This window comes from Microtus oregoni, unplaced genomic scaffold, assembly GCF_018167655.1.
Source record: "Microtus oregoni isolate MIOR12 unplaced genomic scaffold, Mior012 000006F_ref0000085, whole genome shotgun sequence".
In the NCBI taxonomy this organism is placed as follows: Eukaryota; Metazoa; Chordata; class Mammalia; order Rodentia; family Cricetidae; genus Microtus; species Microtus oregoni.
In genome coordinates, this window is record NW_024543065.1 from 44,048,232 (window position 1) to 44,068,680 (window position 20,449).

Here is a 20,449-nt window from a genome sequence, read left to right on the forward strand (position 1 = left end):
TGGTGAAGTCAATAGCAACTTCTGCTTCATGCATGCTTGCCTTTGACACTGTCACCTCTTTCAAAGTCCAGTGAGGAGGGGAGAGTCTCTAGTCTGTCTGATCCACCACTTGCTTGTAAGAGCCATCCATCATGAGCTGGAGAAGAGGCTCGGCGGTTAAGAGCACTGGCTGCTCTTCCAGAGGTCCCGAGTTCAATTCCCAGCAACCACATTTGGTGGCTCATGTGATGTGATCTGATGCCCTCTCCTGGCGTGCAGGCATATGTGCAGACAAAACACGTAAAAGTAATACATAAATAAAACACACACAAGATACATTAATAAATAAAATTAAAAAAGAGCCATCCATTATTCGAACTGAAACAACCTCTCATTACCTTGTAGGGGGAGATGTGGGGGAGTGGAGGGAGAGGCTAGAGAGATGGCAAAGAGGTTAAAAGCACAGGCTATTCTTCTAGAGGACCTAGATTCAATTCCCAGCACCTACATGGTCACAACAGTCTGTAACTACAGTTCTAAGTGATCCCACGCTCTCTCCTGGCCTCCATGGGTATGGCTTGGACGCGGTGCACAGATTCACATGCAGGCAAAACACTCATACAAAAAACAAACCCAAAACCTTCTTCCTGTTTCTGAGGTAGGGAAACGAAGGCTGTAGTCTGTCCGATGAGGCTCTACAAGGGCCGCTTGACAGGTAGTATTCTCCTTCCTTTGCTCGTGAGGGGAAACGGAGGCCAAAGAGTGGGCGGTTCCGGGTGAGCTTTCGTTCACCAGCTCAACTTTCCTTTAATCTAGTACTGGAGAGGGCGGGCGAAACTGCGACCGTTGTCAAGGAGACGGATCTCCCACTGATGATTGGGGGAGAACTCTGGCCAGGCCTCCTGGACCTCTTCTACTGGCGCTCAAAGGTCCGGAAGGCCGAACTCCAAAGTGTGCTGCCTCCACCGGTTTCCACGACAACGATCCCACCGAGTCCGCCTGTCCTTCCTCTGCGCATGCCTGAGGTCCGCCTGCGGGGCGTCTTGTTCTGAGGGCGGGGGAGGGGGGGAAACACCATGTGATATCTGGGAAATGTAGTTCAAAATCAGAAGCACTCCTTTTGCATCAGTGTGCCAATAGGGAGCGGGTTTGCTTCTATGCATCTCGAGAAATGTAGTTTTTGTGCAGGCAGAGATGGCCGGCTCAGGTCCGAGAGTCATTACAGTGAGGGCCAATGGGAAGCTGGTTTTGTCGCGATGCTTCTTGGGAGTTGTAGTTCCCAGCTGGCCGAGGAGGAACGGAGTTATTGGATAGAACTGGCGGTTCCGAGTGTTGGGGTGAGGGGATGTAGGGACGGGGGAGGGACGGGTGAGTTTGGCGCAAAGCCTGCTGGGGTATGGAGTCCTGGTGAGCTTTGTGCGCATGTGCGGCAAGGTGAGGGTGCTTTGGGGGCCTCGCCCTGGAGAGTGAGGTGAGCTAGGGGGAAAGGGAGGGACGGGATGCGGGGGGGGGGGGGGGGGTCTGGTATACGGGGACAGACGGATCACAGGGAGGGGTACTTGGGTCTGGAGGAGGAAGAGAGGAAAGGAGGGGTGGGCGGCTTCGGGGAGGGAGATGATAAAGAGACTAGGGCGGATTGGGGTGCTGGGGGTGGGCTGGGGAGGGGAAGGGACGCGAGGTGCAGACGCGGGAGAGTTGGAGGCCCGGGGAGGCTGGGCAATGGGAAGGTGGTGAGATGCTCGAGGTGGAACCCTGGGATGGTTGGGAACTAAGCGTGGGGTGTAAGTCCAACCCTACTGTGGAAGCCTGGGTCGCCGGGATCTCTAACCTCTTCGAAAAGGATTGCGGGAAAGGGGCTCTTTCAGGGGCACCGTGCCATAGCAGCGTAGATGGGTTGCAGGTGGCTCGCACTGTGCTCTATTCGCAAGTTCACGTGCACTTCTGTCGAGTTGAGATTCTGCAGGACAAGAACCTGTTCTGTTCTTATTAAAAGAGTACCCGCTTCTTTAGCTTGTCGCTAGAGGCTAAAATCGTGAATGTGCAGAAGGGGCTTGGAGACTGATTTTAACCGGATAAAATGGATTTACTCCTCCCAAGTGCTGAGATTACAAGCGTTGTAATTACAAGATTACAAAACCAGCTTTTTTGTTTAGTTTTGTTTCAGGCAGGGTCTTGTGTAGCCCAGGATAATCACACTCATTGTGTAGCCAAACTAAGCCTTGAACCCCTACTTTCTGTCTTCACACCCCGGAGGATGTGCTGGAATAAGAAGAAAAGCACCACAACACTCGTCTTCACCCCCTTTTAACACCTGTTCCAATTTATATTTTAGTCTTGGGCGCTTGTTTCACAGTGTGCTTTTCCTAACCCCTCACAAGGAACTTGGGGGTAAACTCGCGTTAGGAGTAAATGCAAACTTGAGTACCTAGATGGAATTTATGAGTTTGTTTATTGCCAGGTGCTGTTCTGGGTCCTTTTTTTTTTTTTTTTTGGTTTTTCGAGACAGGGTTTCTCTGTGGCTTTGGAGCCTGTCCTGGAACTAGCTCTGTAGACCAGGCTGGTCTCGAACTCACAGAGATCCGCCTGCCTCTGCCTCCCGAGTGCTGGGATTAAAGGCGTGCACCACCATCGCCCAGCTGGGTCCTTTTTTTAAAAAAAAAAAAAAAAGAGAGAGAGAGAGATTTTTATTTTACCTGCATTGGTGGTTTGCCTGTATATATGTCTGTTGAATCCCCTGGAACTGCAGTTACAGACAGTCGTGAACTGTCATGCCAGTGCTGGGAATTGAACCTGGTTCCTCTGAAAGAGCAGTGCTCTTTTTTTATTTTTATTTTATTTTATTTTCGAGACAGGCTTTCCTGGCTGTCACGGAACTTATTCTGTAAACCGGTTTGGCCTTGAACTCACAGATCTGCCTGCCTTCATCTCCTGAGTGCTGGAATTAAAGGTGTGGGCCACCACTGCCTGGCTGCAGCCAGTGCTCTTAACCCCTGAGACTCTCTCCAGCCTGGATTGTTGCCCCCATTTTACAGCCAAAGACATGGAGATTGTCTGTGAAAGGTGCGATTGTTCTTTGCCCAAGGATGACGGTGGCTGGAATTGGCCCCAATTCAGCAGTTCTTGTTCTCCGAGTAAATATTTGGTGTGTTGTATAGCTGAGGGCAGAGTCCCCAGTGCAGATTCCTGGCCCCTTGAAGGACAGTTGAGTGTCAGGGAGCGAGGGGGAAGAAGGGGACACTGAAAGTTATACACTTCATAGAATACAAGTAAAAAGCAGTCGGGTGGCAGAGACAGGTGGATCTCTGTGCCTTCGAGGCCAACCTGGTCTTCTAGCACAGTCAGAGCTGTTACACAGAAAAACTCTTGTTCAAAGGTAAAAGCAAACCAAATCAAACTGGATGGTAGAGGGATGGCTCAGTGGTAAAGGTGCAAGCTGAGGGCCGGAGTTGGGAGTTGGGGTCAGTCCTCAAGGAAAGGTTGAACACAGGGACACCTCAGTGCCACACCTCCCTGACTTGCCATCCCCGCTGAAACAGCAAGCCTTAGTTCAGTAGGAGACTTTTAAAGATAGGTAAACACGCCCAAACTCCACCTCAGGCCTCCAGAGGCAATTTGCAAGGGAGTGTGTGAGCACCCCCTCCCCCAAAATACCAACAACTTGGAGAAATCAAAAAGCAGAAAACAATGGTCAGAGGTTATTGAAGGGGGACACACAACTCCCCTCCTCCTATAGTGGACCTTGGGCAAGAAGTCAGCCGCCTGTCCGTGTGGTCAACAGGAGGGAATCACTTTAACCAGCTTGTTGCCCTCCGCGGCTGGGACTAGCGTCACTGGTTTACTTTTTAGTTTCTAAGCTCCGTGCAGAGAAGGAATAGCTCACTGCTCAGTTCACTGTCCCTGCTTTTCCTGTGGGGCCGGTTTCGAGACCCCCTCCCCCCATCACTTCAGCTCTAGCCCTGCAATCAGTTACCAGCGAGCAGTCTGTGATCTTTATCGCCCACTTGAGTTTATTTTTGAAGGCTGGTGCCTGGACGTGAGTTCCAGGCGGCTTGGAAGTTTTCCCTGTTAACCTTTGACTTAGTCCAACTTTTGAGTTTTATACATCACACACACAGGGCTCAGCTGTGAAGGTCTGCAAGCTACCTCACCCAAGGGTCAGTTGTGGAGGGTCTGCAGGCTGTCCCACCTTACACACACACAGGGCTCAGCTGTGGAGGTCTGCAGGCTGTCCCCCACCCCATCCAAGGCTCAGCCATGGAAATCTGCAGGCTACCCACCAACACTCAGCTGTGGAGGTCTGCAGGCTGCTGTCTAGGGTACAGCTTCTAGGGGTATGAAATACACATCTCACTTTATGTGGACTGTTACCTCACCCACAGGTGTGAGGACTTTCTCCATCTGGCTTTAGGCTGGCCACTTCAGCTCATAAAACTGGGTTTTCTCTTTATTGCAGGAATTGGGTCTTGCCTCAGTGGAAGTCTCCTGAGAGACATCTGCCATGGGCTTTCATAAGGGGCTACTGACCGCTCACACCATTTGTCCGAGGACACGAATGTGTTGATAGGTGTGTCTTCCAGGTTCCTGCGAGGAGGGCAACGAGGGAGCCTTTCCCATTCCTCCCGCCTAGCATCCTACCACAGTGGTGCTCAACCAGGGTTAGTTCTTTGTTTCCCTTCCCATCCTGTAAGAATGGACTTGATCTGGGAAACTGATAAGGAGCTTTTCTGTTGTTTGTTTGTTTTTCCGAAACAGGTTTCTCTGTGTTTCTCCGGCTGTCCTGGAACTCACTCTGTAGACCGGGCTGGCCTCGAACTCACAGAGATCCGCCTGCCTCTGCCTCCCGAGTGCTGGGATTAAAGGCGTGCGCCACCACTGCCTGGCTACTGATAATGGAGTTGATGGCAAGTTTTAACAATACAGTCTGCCGGCAGTGGTGGCGCACGCCTTTAATCCCAGCACTCGGGAGGCAGAGGCAGGGGGATCTCTGTGAGTTCGAGGCCAGTCTGGTCTACAAAAGCTAGTTCCAGGACAGGCTCCAAAGCTACAGAGAAACCCTGTCTCAAAAAACTAAAGAAAAAAAAATACAGTCTAACTCAATCTTAAAGACAAATGGGCTGAGGGCTGGCGGCTTGGTTCAGTGGTTAAGAGCACTTGCTGCTCTTGTAAGATGACCAGGGTGATTGATTGAATGACTGATGTGTATGTGTGTATACTCACATACACACACACATATCTATATTTATTTTTACATGTGTCGGTGTTTTGCCTACGTGTATGTCTGTGTGAGGGTGTGAGAAACCCTGGAACTTGAATTACAGACAGTTGTGAGCTGCCATGTGGGTTCTGGGAATTGAACCCAAACTCTCTGGAAGAACAGCTAGTGTTCTTAGCCATTGCGCCATCTCTCCAGCCCTGATGACCAGGGTTGAAATCCCATCACCCGTATGGTGGCTAAAACAGTCTGTAACTCCAGTTAAAAAAAAAAAAAAGCATGCTGGGAAATGCTTGATCCTTTTGCGTTTTTCTGTGGGGTAAGGAGGAGTGGCCCCGACATACCATGACCTACATATAGGATGTCAGAGGACAGCCTGAAGGGGTCGGTTCTTGCTGTCACTCACTGTCGGGCTCTTGGGCTCAGACTCGGCTCTTTGGACATGGAGGGGAGGTGTGCACCTTTCTCCGCTGAGCCATCTCGCTGGGCCCTGGCATGCTCTTACTCTTTGTAGGAGTCCCTTTACAATGTCGGGTACCCAGCCTCTGCCTTTTGGAGTGATTTCAGCTGCCTGGCTGGTCATCACCAGGAGCATGGGAGTATTGTTCTTCTCTTTACCTCTTTACATTGCTACTCTCAGCTGTATTCAGTTAATCCAGCTCTCAGCAACTCTTTATATTAAAAATTAAAGTATAAAAAAAAATTAAAGTATAATAACATTATTTTTCCCCTTTTTCCCCCAACACCTTGAATATTCCCCAGTACTCCCAAGTTGACGGACTGTTTTTCTTTGACTGTGTGTCTGTACACACACTATACACACAGAAACACACACACACACACATACATATATATACATATATAGTGTATAACTATATAAACACAACCTGCTCAGTCCGTTTAGTGTTGCTTGGGTGTATAGCCATTTGGTATTGTAAAGCCAATTAGGGGACTCATCCCTGAGAGAGGCTAATTCTTCCTCTCTCAACAGTTGTTAGTTCTTTGTCTGGGGTAATCCATGGGATCTCCATCTTTGAGTTAGCACATGTATTGATTTTCCACTGTTCTGGTCTTGTTTCAGCAGCTGTACCGTTGAGGTATCATGGTTGTCGGTTCTCTGTCATTTCTAGGAGATGAAACCTCACAGCAGACTCCATGGTTCTTTGACTGTTATAGTCCGTCCACCCCTTCTTGTGCAGCCTCCCTGGGCTTTGGGTGCAAGAGTTGTGTTGTAGATGTAGCCTTTGGGATTCGTCTCCCAGCAGTCCACTGGTCTCTGTTATTACAGTTGAGGTGTTCTGTAATGGTCTCCGTTTGCTGTTAAACGAAGTTTCTCCGTTAAGAGGGGAGAGCTACACTTATGTGTACAGATATAGGAGTAAGGTTTAGCATGCAGTTAGGAGTCATGCTGGTCTGGTAAGTGGAGGTAAAGGTTCTCCTCTAGATCCAGAGCTCACCAGCCCAGGCAATTCTCTAGGTTTCCGTACTGGAGGTAGGAGGTGGCCTTTTGATGGACAGGACAGCTGTATAGCTGCTGTGTAAAGACCCTGGGAGAGACTGGAAGATGTAGAGGTGCACCCGTGGCAGACTGCTGGGGAGTTGTGCACAGCATGGAGTCGGCAGACAGTAAGCTAACTTTAGCAGCCTGATCACAGTTTACGGCGAAGATAAGAGTTGTGTGGTGTGGTGTGGTGTGGGCTGTCTTGTGCGTGCATTAGTGAGCTCTTGGTGCCAGTTACAGAACCTAAATCTATGGGAGGTTCTTTGTGTTGACTTAACAAGCAGCCCAGGGCTCTTAAGCTTAGACATGAGAATGATACCCCTGCCCAGTGCTTCTGACAGGCCCTCAGGAGTTCCAGGGCAGTGTTTTTTCATGTTGGCACAGTTGGCACGTGGTGCTGGGTGCTGTGTTTGGAGAACGTCCCTCTTGTGTGTCCCAGGTATTCTGGTGCCTCTGATCTGTGCCCGTCGGCCACCAGCCAGCACCGTCCACTCCACCTCCTGTCTGACGATCAGAACGTCCAAGTCCTTCCAGATGTCCCCTGGGAGTCATTCCAGCTCCCAGATTTGGAGCCATAGCCTCATCCCCCATTCGCCTTCAGGAACTGGGAAAGCGGAAGGAAGGCAACTGGCTTCCTTGGGGCTTGGAGGTATTACGTGCAGATAGGTACTGGGGAACGCTTGGCAGTTGGCCACATTCACCAGCTCTCACACGCAATGTGGGACCTACTGTCGCAGAGCCTGTGTTCCCCAGTGCTCACTGACTTGACCCTAGCCCCCAAAGTGGTTGTTGGAGGAAGTTGTGGCGCCATGGAGTAGAACCTTCACTCTCGGGACTAGTGCCCTCTTAAAAAAAGAAGAGCTGGCATGGTGGTGCATACCTGTGATCTTAACATGGGAGGCAGAAGCAGAAAGGTCAGAAGTTCAAAGTTATCCTAGGCTACGTGGTGAGTGAGAGGCCAGCCTGGGCCACACAAGACTCAAAAAAAAAAAAAAAGTCAGAAACTGGGTGAAATTCTGCAATAACCAGTTAGTAAATGTTAGGGCAGGTAGTAACCCTCACTTACTGCAGGCCAGGTACCAGCGAAAGGCCTTCCTGTGCTCTCTTTAAAGCCTTTAAAGATTTAGTTATTTATTATGTATATAGTGTTTCACCTGCATGTGTGCCTGCACACCAGAAGAGGGCACCAGATCACATGGTAGATGGGTGTGAGCCACTGTGGTTGCTGGGAATTGAACTCAGACCTATGAAGAGCAGCCAGTGCTCTTAATCTCTAAGCCATCTCTCCAGCCTCTCTTTAAAGCCTTTTAAAAGGGTTTTAAAGGTTTTGTTTATGTATGTCCACATGTGTTGGAGTATGTGCTGCACATGTGTGTCCACATGTGTTGGAGTATGTGCTGCACATGTGTGTGTCCACATGTGTTGGAGTATGTGCTGCACATGTGTGTCCATATGTGTTGGAGTATGTGCTGCACATGTGTGTGTCCACATGTGTTGGAATATGTGCTGCACATGTGTGTGTCCACATGTGTTGGAGTATGTGCTGCACATGTGTGTCCACATGTGTTGGAGTATGTGCTGCACATGTGTGTCCACATGTGTTGGAGTATGTGCTGCACATGTGTGTCCATATGTGTTGGAGCATGTGCTGCACATGTGTGTGTCCACATGTGTTGGAGCATGTGCTGCACATGTGTGTCCACATGTGTTGGAGCATGTGCTGCACATGTGTGTGTCCACATGTGTTGGAGTATGTGCTGCACATGTGTGTGTCCACATGTGTTGGAGTATGTGCTGCACACGTGTGTCCACATGTGTTGGAGTATTGCTGCGCATGTGTGTCCATCTATGTTGTATGTGCTGCACATGTGTGTCCACATGTGTTGGAATATTGCTGCACATGTGTGTCCACATGTGTTGGAGTATTGCTGCACATGTGTGTGTCCACATGTGTTGGAGTATTGCTGCACATGTGTGTCCACCTGTGTTGTGTGTGTCCACATGTGTTGGAGTATGTGCTGCACACGTGTGTCCACATGTGTTGGAGTATTGCTGCGCATGTGTGTCCACATGTGTTGGAGTATGTGCTGCACATGTGTGTCCACATGTGTTGGAGTATGTGCTGCACATGTTTTGGTGCCCAGCGAGGCCAGAAGGGAGTCAGATGTGAGCCACCCAGTCTGGGTGCTGGGAACAGATCCTGTGGAACAGCAGTAGGTGCTCTTAATTGCTGAGCATCTCTCGAGCTCCCCCCATTTTTAAAAAGGTGTTTATTAGCCCATGTTAACTATGTTAATAATGATCCCGTGGCATATATGTATTTAATGTATTTTGTTAATAATGGACTCCGTGACATATATGTATATAATGTATTTTGATCATATTCACGTGAACTTCATAACCCTCTCTTGACCCTTGTCACTCCCACTGGTCCCTCCCGCTTCTCAAATTGTCTCCCTTCTTTTGTGTATTTTTTTTCCTTTTTCATTCGACCCCTAGGCGTTTAACTGGGTTACTTACCTGAGCGTGGGTGAGGGGTTATTCATAGGCGTGTAGACAATGCCTGGCCCTACATTCTTCCTTCTCCAATTCCCTATACCTTGAGCCTTGGAAGGAGTAACATAGATGTCCCACTTAGAGCTGAGCATTTAAAAACTACTTATAAGCCAGGTGGTGGCAACACACACCTTTATTCTCAGCACTCTTTAAAGCCAGGCAGTGGTGGCGAACGTCTTTAATCCCAGCACTCAGAATGCAGAGGCAGGTAGGTTTCTGAGTTCAAGGCCAGCCTGGTCAACAGAGTTGAGTTCCAGGACAGCCAGGACTACACAGAGAAACCCTGTCTCAAAAAACAAATAACAGAATGATTTGTATGCCCAGTGAAACTGTTGGAGAAACCTAATTTTTAGTTTGCAAGTGGTCATCAATGGAATACAGCTTCTGGGTTAGGGATGAAGGCATGTGCTCCCTGCTCTCAGCTCTGGGACCCCATGTAGGCCTGGGGCATACTGCCTCCGTCTCTGAGTTCATGTGTGTCAGTTGTGTGTGTTTGGAAGGCACTGTTTCCTTGGTGACCTCCATACCCTCTGGCTCTTACAGTCTTTTTGCCTCTTCTGCAAGATTCCCTGAGCCCTGAGGGGAGGAGGGATTTGATGGAAATGTCCTCCTTACGACTGAGTGTTCCAAGGTTTCTCACTGTGCACATTGTCCCATTGTAGGTCTCTATTGCTCTTGTCTACTGTAAGAGGAAGCTTCTGTGATGGCTGAGCAAGGCACCAGTCTCTGAGTCTAGCAGATACCACTAGGAGTCATTTTATTGCTCTAGTCCTTTAAAAGAAGAGCAGTGTTTGGTTTCCCCCAGATCCCTGGCCTGTCAGGTCCCTGATTCCTGGCCACCTGAGCAGTCAGGGTTGGTTCCATCTCATGAAATGGGCCTTCAATCTGATCAGACAGTGGTTGGCCACTCCACTATTGCACCGGGGCATCTGGTAGGCAGACTATTGTTGAAGGAGGAGCTGCGGTTGCATTCCTGCCGCCCCAGCTCCTGGCCTCCTGGCTAGTTTATACCCCGAAATAACAACACACAAACTGTATTCATTTAAACACTGCCTGGCCCATTTCTATTAATGTGTGTAGCACTGAGGTGCGCTTACCGGGAAGATTCTAGCCTACGTCCATACTGGGTCGGAGCTTCATCGTGTATGTCTCAGAGAGGAGAGCTATCGAGTCTGAGCTCACTTCCTCTTCCTCCCAGCATTCTGTTCTGTTTACTCCACCCACCTATGTTCTAACCTATGAGGGCCAAGCAGTTTCTTTATTTTTTAACCAGTGACCTTCCTCCATCAGACTATGATTGTTGATTGAAGGGTTTCTAGCTGGGTGAGTGTTTACCTTTCTCCTTTGGCCTTGTGCAGAGTGTATTCCAGGCCAGTGAACACCCGTCCTGGGTGAAGCTCCAGGTAGGCACCAGTGGAACTTCTCTGTCTGTGTTCAGTGAGTTGTCTAGGGCCAGTTTGTGGAGAGCTACCAGTAGCTTTGACAATAGCCTGGATTGTTTGGGGGTTCCCATGGGGCCCTGTTAGTCAACAACTTGATTGGAGGTATCCATTCCTGGAAGTTTCATTTGGTGACAAGAGATGTTCAGTAGGGGCTCTGTCTCTCCAGTTACTTGGACAGACAGACAGACACACACACACACACACACACACACACACACACACACACGGAACCTTCTACTGTATTTGGTTTCCATTCGGCCCCTAGAAGAGATGATTCCAATCAGCCTTGCTTCAGCACTGATCACCACCTCACAGGCACTGATGGCCTGTCTTCTCTTCGGTCTAAGTGGCAAGCAGGCAAGCTTTCGTTGTACAGAGTAGGAAATCAAAGCCCAGGAGGCTGCTAAGGGGACGAGCAGGTAGTGGTTGATGTCCGTTTGGCTTCAGGCCAGTTCTCTCCCACATATGAGGCCATAGTCCAGACTGCTGACCTTTACCCTCCTGTTACTGACTGTTCCTTTCTGCAGGCGCTGGTGACTCGAACCCAGGTGGCCCCATGGAGGCCCCAGCAACCCAGCCGGTGAAGCAGGAGACCTTGTCCGTAGAGGCTCTGACACTTGACTCCCCGTGGCACCGCTTCCGCCACTTCCACCTGGGCGATGCAGCGGGACCACGAGAGGCCCTGGGGCTGCTCCGGGCCCTGTGTCGGGACTGGCTCCAGCCAGAAGTACACACCAAGGAGCAGATGTTGGAGCTGCTGGTTCTGGAGCAGTTCCTGAGTGCCCTCCCCGCAGACACCCAGGCCTGGGTGTACAGTCGCCGGCCCCAGAGTGGAGAGGAGGCTGTGGCACTGCTGGAGGAGCTCTGGGTGAGCAGGAGGCCGTGGTGGCCGTGGCTGTGGGAGGGGTGTCACTGAATTGTGCTTCTCAGTACGCGACTGCACATCACATATAATCAAAAAGTCCCTGGACATGAAGGTGTGGTCCACGGCTGGGCTGGGGTGAAGTTGCTCTTCCCGAGGTACAAGGGTGCTTCTCCAGTGTCATCTGTACATCAGGGTCCCCAGTTCCTCCTTCAAGTGATAGTTGAGGAAAGGCCTAGCTGAAGGCTGCCTTGTCCAGGGTCTGCATAAGTGCAGAACAAGGACATCAGCTAAGGGAAGCCCCGGGAGCCAGCACAGGTGGTGGGTGAGGGTGTCTCGAGAAGATTCCAAGCCATCTGACAGAACGGGGCCAACTGGTATTAGCTACAAAGTGGCGAGCTGAGCAGGGAGCCTTCAGTCTGGTGTGGTAGTTCACACCTGTAAAAGGGGCTAAGGCAGGAAGGTCATGGAGGGCAGTCTGTAGCCAGACCCTGTCTCGTTAAAAAGAAGCATACCTCACAATAGAGCAAGAAGCAGGGAGTGCCTTCAGTTAGGAAGCCTCACCTTGCAGTCCAGAGTTTTTACTAGGTCCCAAGCTTGGTAACATGGTGGCTTGCGACGTGACTGATCTGTCACCAGCTCTTCCAGAGCTTGGCTAATCTTGTCAGGTCCAAACCGCCACCTCAGATCTGTTACGGTTTTTTGTCTGGTCTGGGACCCAGGCAGACACCCTCTTTCTAGGTGTGACCTTTGAAGCTTTGCATATGACTTCCCAGAAGCCAGGACAACAGCCAGCCTTCTCCGGCACCATTAAAAGTGTTTTCCGTGACAAGTATATGTATTTGTGTGGTGGTGGTGGTGCGTGGGGGGCCAGGTCAAGGGGCAACTGTTAGTGTTGTCTCTCTCCTTCTGCTATGTAGGACTCACGACTCTGTGTCGGGCTTGACAACAGGCACCTCTACCTGCTAAGCCATTTCAATGGCCCACCCTGTTTTTGTTACATATATCTAGCAGAATTTAGGGGGAAAAAAATCCTTCGAAGACCCATGTGTCAATACACACCTCTAATCTCATTGTTGGGAATTAAGGTAGGAGGATTTTGGTTTTAGAGCAGCCTGGGCTACAGAGGAAGGCTGTGTCTGCAACAACAACCACTTTTATTGGCTAGGTGGTGGGGAATTCTATTCAGAGAGTCTACAGGTGCGGAAGTCGTTGGGCACTGTGTTCTTTCCTTTGTGTTGGTTTTGAGACAGGGCTTCTCTGTGTAGCCTACACTGTCCTTGAACTCCATAGACCAGGCCGGCCTCGAACTCACAGAGATCCACGGGCTCTCTTTTCAGAAGACTCTGCTTGGCTCCTTGTGTTCTAGGGGCTTGAGGGACATAGGGAAACCTCTCCCAGGTTTCCCTTAATGGTGCTTGCATCACCTGTCCCATCGGTGTGGTAAAGTACCCTGCCGAGAGCAGCTCAAGGGAAGCTTTGGGCTCCCAGTTCAAGGGTGCAGTCTGTGGTGGAGAAGTCACAGCATTCGGAGCTAGAGGCAGCTAGCTCATCAGAGACCCAGGCTGAAAAACAAACACGGTTTCTCTGTATATTCCTGGCTGTCCAGGAACTTGCTGTGTAGACCAGGCTGGCCTTGAACTCAGAATCCACCTGCCTCCAGGTGCCGGGATTAAGGGTGTGCACCACCACACCTGGCTCTTGGCTCTCTTCTAGATTCAGTCAGTGACCCTGGCCATGAATGGCCAGCCACAGTTAGGGTGCGTCTTCCTCCTCACAGGCATGTGCAAAGAGGGGCTCCTTCCTAGGTGATGCTGGAACTGTCGAGGTGTCAGTGTAAACCACCACAGTGCACTTGTTGCTCCTCAGTGGTGGGCCTGGTCCAGTCTGCATTGTAGAGTCAGCCCCATTTGTCTGTCCTGTTCATTCATGTGTCCCTGGTGGAGTAGCGCCTTGCGTTAGTAGGTGCTGAGTAAACACTTGTTTCATAGCCGAAGGCCAGGTGTATTCTGGTTGATCTTTTTGATCTCTAGAGACAGCCTGACATGCCCCATAAGACAGAATGATTCGCCCGTAGTCATCCAGCCTCTGGATGGAAGCCATGGGACTGTGTGAGACCCTGGGAGCAGGGTGTCTGCCGACCCAAAAAGGCTGGTGGCTGGGCTAGGAACCTGGGAGAGGCACCTCCAGCCAGTGCCTGTGGTTAAACAACAGGAAACGCCACACCAGTTTGTCTCAAATCAGAATTGAGGGTAGTCTGCCCCGGAGGCAGCTGGGAGCATGGAAAATCACCACAAATGTGTGTCTGTGACAAGAGGAAAAATTAGTTTAAAAAAAAAAAAGAAAGAAAGCAAAGAAATAATCCAAGGCATGTTGATTGCTAGAACCCAAAAGTTGACTTCTGAAAAGCATCAGCGATGGCCAGTCGGTGGCACACGCCTTTAATCCCTACACTCAGAAGGCAAAGGCAGGTGGACCTCTGTGAGTTCAAGACTAGCTTCGTCTGCAAAGTGAGTTCTAGGACAGCTAGGGCTACATAGAGAAACCCCGTCTCAAAAACAGAGCAAAGCAACAACAGGGGGGGAAAAAAGCCCCAAAGCATCAGAGAGTAGCATAAGCCTTCTGCAGCAAGTTGCCCAGGAGCCAAAGGAGAAACAGCAATAGGCACCAGAAACAAAACCACAGCGGTGCGGGCGTGAGCAGACGAGAAAACTGCTACTGGAACAGCTTGTACAAGTGTAAACCCTAGAGGGAGTGGACACTGTGGGGCGGGTTAGAATTCAAACTGCCAAAGTAGTCTCATGAAGAAGCAACAGATTGAACCTGAAAACCAGAGGTCAGAGGGCTGAAAACAATGACCAAAGACCTCACACTCAAAAGACACCAGGCCCTGATAGCCTTATGTGTTGCTAAATCTCTAGGAAAGGAGCTTTCTTCTGTTTCACAGACTGCTTAGAGTATGAAGTGGGGTGGCACCCAGCTCATTTTGCTAGATTGCCAACCCCCTGGCCTCACCACCCCACAGTCTAACCACGCCATACAAGGTCAGCCTAAAACAGGCAAGCCCAGGCCTGTCTAAAGGAGAATAGATCCAAAGATCTCCAGTAGAATATTGTTCACTTGACTCCAGGCAAGGGTTGTCAAACCATGTGTTCTCAAAGAATGTTCTGTTAGGAAATTTAACAACGACTGCAAAGACCGAGGGCAGCCTGCAGTGGAGCCCAGTGGAGCCTGGGGACTCGGCAGAGACCAGCATTAGCACAGAAGCAAACAGCGCAGGACTTGGTGTTGCACACCTTTAATGCCAGCACTCAGGAGGCCCAGGAACGTGGATCTCTGCGCGTTCAAGGCGAGCTTGGTCTACAGAGCTAGTTACAGGACAGCCAGGGCTGTTACACAGAGAAACCCTGTCTCGAAAACAAAGTTCTCTGACCTCCATATGTAAACACACACACACACACACACGGTGGCGAGAAGGCTCTCCCATTAAGAGCTCTTTCTGCCCCTGCAGAGGACTGGAGTTTGGTTATCAAGGCCTTTGTCAGGTGACTCACAACTTCTGTAACTTCAGCTCCAGAGGAGCAGATACCATCTTCTGCCTCCGCACGCATGCGTGCCTATGCATCCCACCCAAGCATACTAGCTATAAATCTTAAACAAAAAGCAGGCAGGGCTGGAGAGGTGGCTTAGAGATTAAGAGCTCTTCTGGAGGTCCCGAGTTCAATTCCCAGCCCCCACATGATGTCTCACAACCATCTAGAATGAGATCTGATGCCCTCCTCTGGTGTGTAGGTTTTCATGCATACAGAACATTGTGTATATAATAAAATATTTTTAAAAAGAAAGAAGGCAGGGCTGGAGAGATGGCTCAGTGGTTAAGAGCATTGCCTGCTCTTCCAAAGGTCCTGAGTTCAATTCCCAGTAACCACATAGTGGCTCACAATCATCTGTAAAGAGGTCTGGCGCCCTCTTCTGGTCTTCAGGCATACACACAGACAGAATATTGTATACATAATAAATAAATATTTTTAAAAAAAAAGAAGGCAGGATTTGAGAACTCTGTAAAGTGTGGAGGGAGGGAGGCAAAAACAGGCTATTGTAATCTCTCAATTTGGCATATGCTATCTCATTTCAGGGCCCAGAAACCTCCCCAGATCGGTCCTCAGCAATGAGGGCACCTCGGGATATGACAGAAGCCTCGGGGGTCAGTGTTGGAAAGGAAGAAAGTGGGGCGACTCCCTTAGGTGAGCAACTGGCCTCTTTTCCAGCTTCCTTCCTGATGATCAGGGGTTCTTGTGTCGCAGGCTAGGGCAGGGACTTGCCTGGCCATTGCTACTTGCTCAGTGAGTGCCCCTGGGATAGCTCAACACATGCCCGTGCCTTTGGGAAGCCCATGGAAGGTGGAGTCAGACTCTTGCTGTCTGCCAGGTGCTGCTTTGCCGGTGCATAGAACCCATAGCAGCACCTAACAGATGCGGTCCCTGTAGTTAGGGCCTCCCTGTGTAGCCCCGGCTGGCACAGTCTCTGCTCGGCCTCCTGAGTGCTGAGATTACCGGCATGCCTGTAGCATGCCCCAGTGAGAATCGGCTGCAGTGTATTTAGATCCAGGGTTCCAAAAGGACTCTCCCAGGGGTGCGTGCTGCTAAACCACGATTGGGCCCAGGCAGCCTGCTTCAGATCCTGTGCCCCCTCAACCCCTTTCAGATCAGCTCCCACTTTTCCCTCCCCGCTGCTGTGTCAGGGCTCTGTATCATGTGCCCAGCCCTTGAGATGGGCGTGGAGTCTGTTCCATCTCTTTAGGGTGAGGTGACTCCATGTGTCTCTAGACAGTGGGCCAGAAGCCAGATATCCCGGAAGATACCGGATAACTGCTGAGGGTGGGGCCGGAACAAGGGGAGACAAATGGGCATTTCAGACAGAAGAGGACACTAAGTTCATGATGTAAAACTACCAAAACCAAGGTTGTGGAAATGCCTAGGGCAGATAGGACACCTGGACAGAGCAGACATATATACTTATCTCTTACCTGCCTGTACCTGTTTGTTCTGTTCGGACCCCCTCAGCCTTACCCAGTGAAGTCAGCCCACCCATCTGTGTACCCTTCCCTCCCCACACCTGGTTTCTTTGGTCCACTCCCGCAGTGCTCCACCCTCTTGCCCGCTTGCTGTTTGTATTTGTTTTGTTACTCCCTCCTCGGGTCCCTATCTAGTCAGGTACCCCTTGACCTAGTATTCATCAGGGAGTGTCAGGCTCCTTGCTAGAAGACACAGGGATGGGAAACCTGCCCTTCATGCCACCTCCGTGTCCCCAACTGTGCTGCCCATCCTGACCCTGCTGCTTCTCCCTACCCTTGCAGGAACCAGGGCTTCCGAGACAGAGGTGCCTGCAACTGAGAACGCAGGGGCCACGCGCGTTTACAAGCAGGAGCCGGGCAGCCCCCCACCAACCCCGCTGGCACCCGTCCCCGTCCTCCCTGCTTTCCTGGCGGCCCCTGGCACCGTATCGTGCCCCGAGTGCGGCAAGTCTCCCCTGAAGCCGGCTCACCTGTTGCGCCACCGGCAGAGCCACTCAGGCGAGAAGCCGCACACATGCCCTGAGTGCGGCAAGGCATTCCGGCGCAAGGAGCACCTGCGACGCCACCGTGGCACCCACCCTGGCAGCCCGGGGCCCGCGCTGCGCCCCCTGCCGGCGCGTGAGAAGCCACACGCATGCTGCGAGTGCGGCAAGACCTTCTACTGGCGCGAGCACCTGGTGCGCCACCGTAAGACGCACTCTGGCGCTCGGCCCTTCGCCTGCTGGGAGTGTGGCAAGGGCTTCGGGCGGCGTGAGCACGTGCTCCGCCACCAGCGCATTCATGGCCGGGCTGCCGCAGCGCAGGGGACTGCAGCACCAGGTCCGGAGGGTGGCGGTGCCTTCCCACCCTGGGCCCTGGGGTAGCTGCAGTTCCAAACACCTGCTGAAGCGGCATCATCCCCTTAGCACCCCACCCACCTCCCCGACACCTCTTTCCCGCCCAAATGGTGCTTTCCCTTTTCAGGCCCCGTCTCCACTCCTTTCTCCCTTCTGGAGCGTTCGGCTTTCACCTGCCCCTACAAAAGATCCTTCTCTCTCCGCCTCCTTTCCTTCTCTTTTTTTATGGTGGGGAGACCTGTCCCAGGACACCCTTCACGTGGGAAAAGGAGCTCAGGGAAGGAGGAAACCCCCTCCTCCTCCCGCCTCCTGAGGAAGGCAGTCTTGGGCCTCAGGACAGAGTCAGGGCCAAAGGCAAGAGGCGGCAATAGTTTTTGAGGAGCAGGCTCAGACTAGGATCTGGTTCTCTGCACAGCTCAAAGGCATGAGGTGGGCAGAGGTGCCTGAGAAGCTTGTTAGAGATGGCAGGTCAGCAGCATCAGTGAGAGTAATAAAGTGACGGACTCGGTGTGTACAGGAGTCTGGGACTCTCCTGTGTTGTGGGAGGTTGAGCATCTGAGGCACAGGGGACTTGGGTGGGGCTCCACCTCACGTTCACATTGCAGAAGCAAGCTCTAGGTTCATGGAAGGTCTGGTACCAGATCCGCTCCAGTCCAGCTTGTCCTGGCTGCGGAACTTCAGGCAGGTAGTGCCCCTCTGCAAGAGTTCAATTTATGTTTTGTATCTTTTGAGACAAGATTTCTCTATAGCTCTGGCTGCCCTGGCCTCCTGGGTGCTGGGACGAAAGGCCTGTGCTACCACGGTGAGAAGTTCCAATTTCTTGTGCTTCACTGTCACCCCCCACCCATGCCGAGTTATCCAGTTAGGTGACTCCGTGTCATCGAGGGACCCCCAGATAACCAGTGCCAGCAGTCTGGGACAGTGCAGTTTGCCAAGAAGACTCCATTCTGGCCTTGGAAAGGTGAAGGCTGCCCTTTGTCCTCAGTCTGCCCCGTCACAGTGCAGCAGTCTAGACCTGACTATCCAGGGAGGAAACCCACATGGGAGGAAGTGCAACGACCCTCGGCCCGCCCTGCGGGGGTCTTTGGACACTCGATTTGAGCCCCAGGAATCTGCTTCCACACCATCTCTCTATGTAACATGCACAATGCGGGGGTACAGTGGAAGGTCCCCAGTGCTTTGAGATGGTCTTGCCAGAGCAGCTCAAGCTAACTTTTGAACTTACTGTGTAGCCAAAGATGACCATGCGTCTCCAATTCTGTCTCTGCCCCCCGGTTTTGGGAACATAGCTGTGCATGATGATGCCTGGGGTTAAATGCTGTGCCACCATGCCCAGGTTTTATTCTCTATGTTTGTTTTTTGGTTTTTTGAGACAAGGTCTCTATGTAGTCCTGACTGTCCAGAAAAACTTACCATGTAGATCAGGCTGACCTCAAACTCCCAGAGCTCCGCCTGCCTCTGCCTCCTGAGTGCTGGGATTAAAGGTGTGGGCCACTATGCCTAGTCCTATTCATTTATCCATTTATTTATTTGCTTGTTTTTCAAGACAGGGTTTCTCTGTGTAGCTTTCGTGCCTGTCCTGGAACTACCCTTACTTATTCTTAATGGACACATGGGACCTTCCCTGGAAGATGTGTCCAAAGAAATGGTCAAAGCAGGATGCCTTTATACGTTTTATAAAAGGAATAATCAATGTATAAGTAAATGAAAGAATATGGGTGGGGCTAGGTTCCTAGAAGAAATTGAGTGTTCACTAGGAAATATGCTTCGGAGGGTAGTGTGGTAGGAAACCAGGGCTGGCTGTCTTCACCAGATCAGACGGTCATTTGAAGCAATGACGCCCTCTAGTGGTAAGAGCTCTTTCTTGAACTGAGAAGGTGGCTGGGAGGTCTTGCAGCTTGCAGATAGGAAAGAAGGGTGGACAGCCCTTTCTGCAAAGAGAATTTCACCAGTGTTCCAAGGACCTGGCTAATAACACAGCCTCCCCTTCACACCAGCAGTCCTAATGGAGACGTCCCACCACCCCACCCCGTCAATCACGCTGCAGCTGCCTCTGGCTTCCAGTTCTTGTGGTCGTGGGTAGGGCACTTCTAATTGGATTGTCCAACATTTTATAGCCACTCTGTAGCTGTGAATGTAGACGTTCACAAAGGTGTAGACACAGATGGCAGGTGGGTGCCACCAGCACCTTTGACGAAGCTGCCAAGCCCCAGTGCCCATCCTAACATGGCCAATGAAGCCCAGTTCCAATACCTACACCAATGCCTTGCTGCAGAGTACGGGAAAGGCCCCGGGATTGTCCACACTCATGCAGTGTCTTTCATGGCAGCACTGTGGTGAGATCTTAGCTTTGCCATGCGGTGGGATAGGCTGAAGTCGCATGATCAGCTGCAGACTGTTGGGTGCCTATGAGGAGGGTGGAGCAGTGGGAAAGTGGGGGTGTCATGCAGGCCCAGGGAGTTTAATTTGCAACAACAGGAACCATGTGGTCGAAACCCTGTGCTGGGCTGAGAAACCAGTAGGTAAGAGCACTTGCTCTGTAAACGTGGGACTCGGGTTCAGTCATCAGCACCTGTAGCGTCGCTGGGTGAAACAGAATCGAGAACACATAGTCCTACAGCCATGGATTTTATTTATTTTTGACCAAGAAGACTGGAGAAAAGACATCATCTTAAACAAATGGTGCTGGTCACACGTGATGTCGGCATATAGAATGAACATAGATCCGCATCTATTACCCTACACAGATGGGTCAAGGACCTCAACATAAGACCAGATACACGGGCTCTCATCAAAGAGAAAGGGAATATAGGCTCGAACTCATTGTCCCAGGAACAGAACACCGATAGCACAGGCACTAAGACCAACAGTTAATATATGGGGCCTCATGAAGCTGAAAGTTTCTGTAAGGCAAAGGGCACCATCATTCAAGCAAGTGACAGAATGAGAAATGTTTACCAGATATATATATATATATATATATATAT

General features: G+C 51.0%; 1 protein-coding gene across 4 annotated transcripts; it reads left to right on the forward strand.

Annotated features, from left to right (window-relative positions):
- Window positions 1-1,320: 1,320 nt before the first annotated feature.
- Window positions 1,321-18,906, forward strand: Znf444 (zinc finger protein 444). Of its 4 annotated transcripts, XM_041653710.1 has the most exons (5): window positions 1,348-1,450; window positions 4,433-4,634; window positions 11,218-11,558; window positions 15,688-15,796; window positions 16,909-18,906. In XM_041653710.1, the coding sequence occupies exons 3-5, from the start codon at window positions 11,247-11,249 to the stop codon at window positions 17,487-17,489; spliced, it is 1,002 nt and encodes a 333-aa protein (XP_041509644.1). In that variant the 5' UTR covers window positions 1,348-1,450; window positions 4,433-4,634; window positions 11,218-11,246; the 3' UTR covers window positions 17,490-18,906. The 4 variants fall into 4 exon arrangements, with proteins under 4 accessions (XP_041509646.1, XP_041509644.1, XP_041509647.1 ...); XM_041653712.1 differs by lacking the exon at window positions 4,433-4,634 and having other exon boundaries at window positions 1,321-1,450; XM_041653713.1 differs by lacking the exon at window positions 4,433-4,634 and having other exon boundaries at window positions 1,365-1,413.
- Window positions 18,907-20,449: the final 1,543 nt, after the last annotated feature.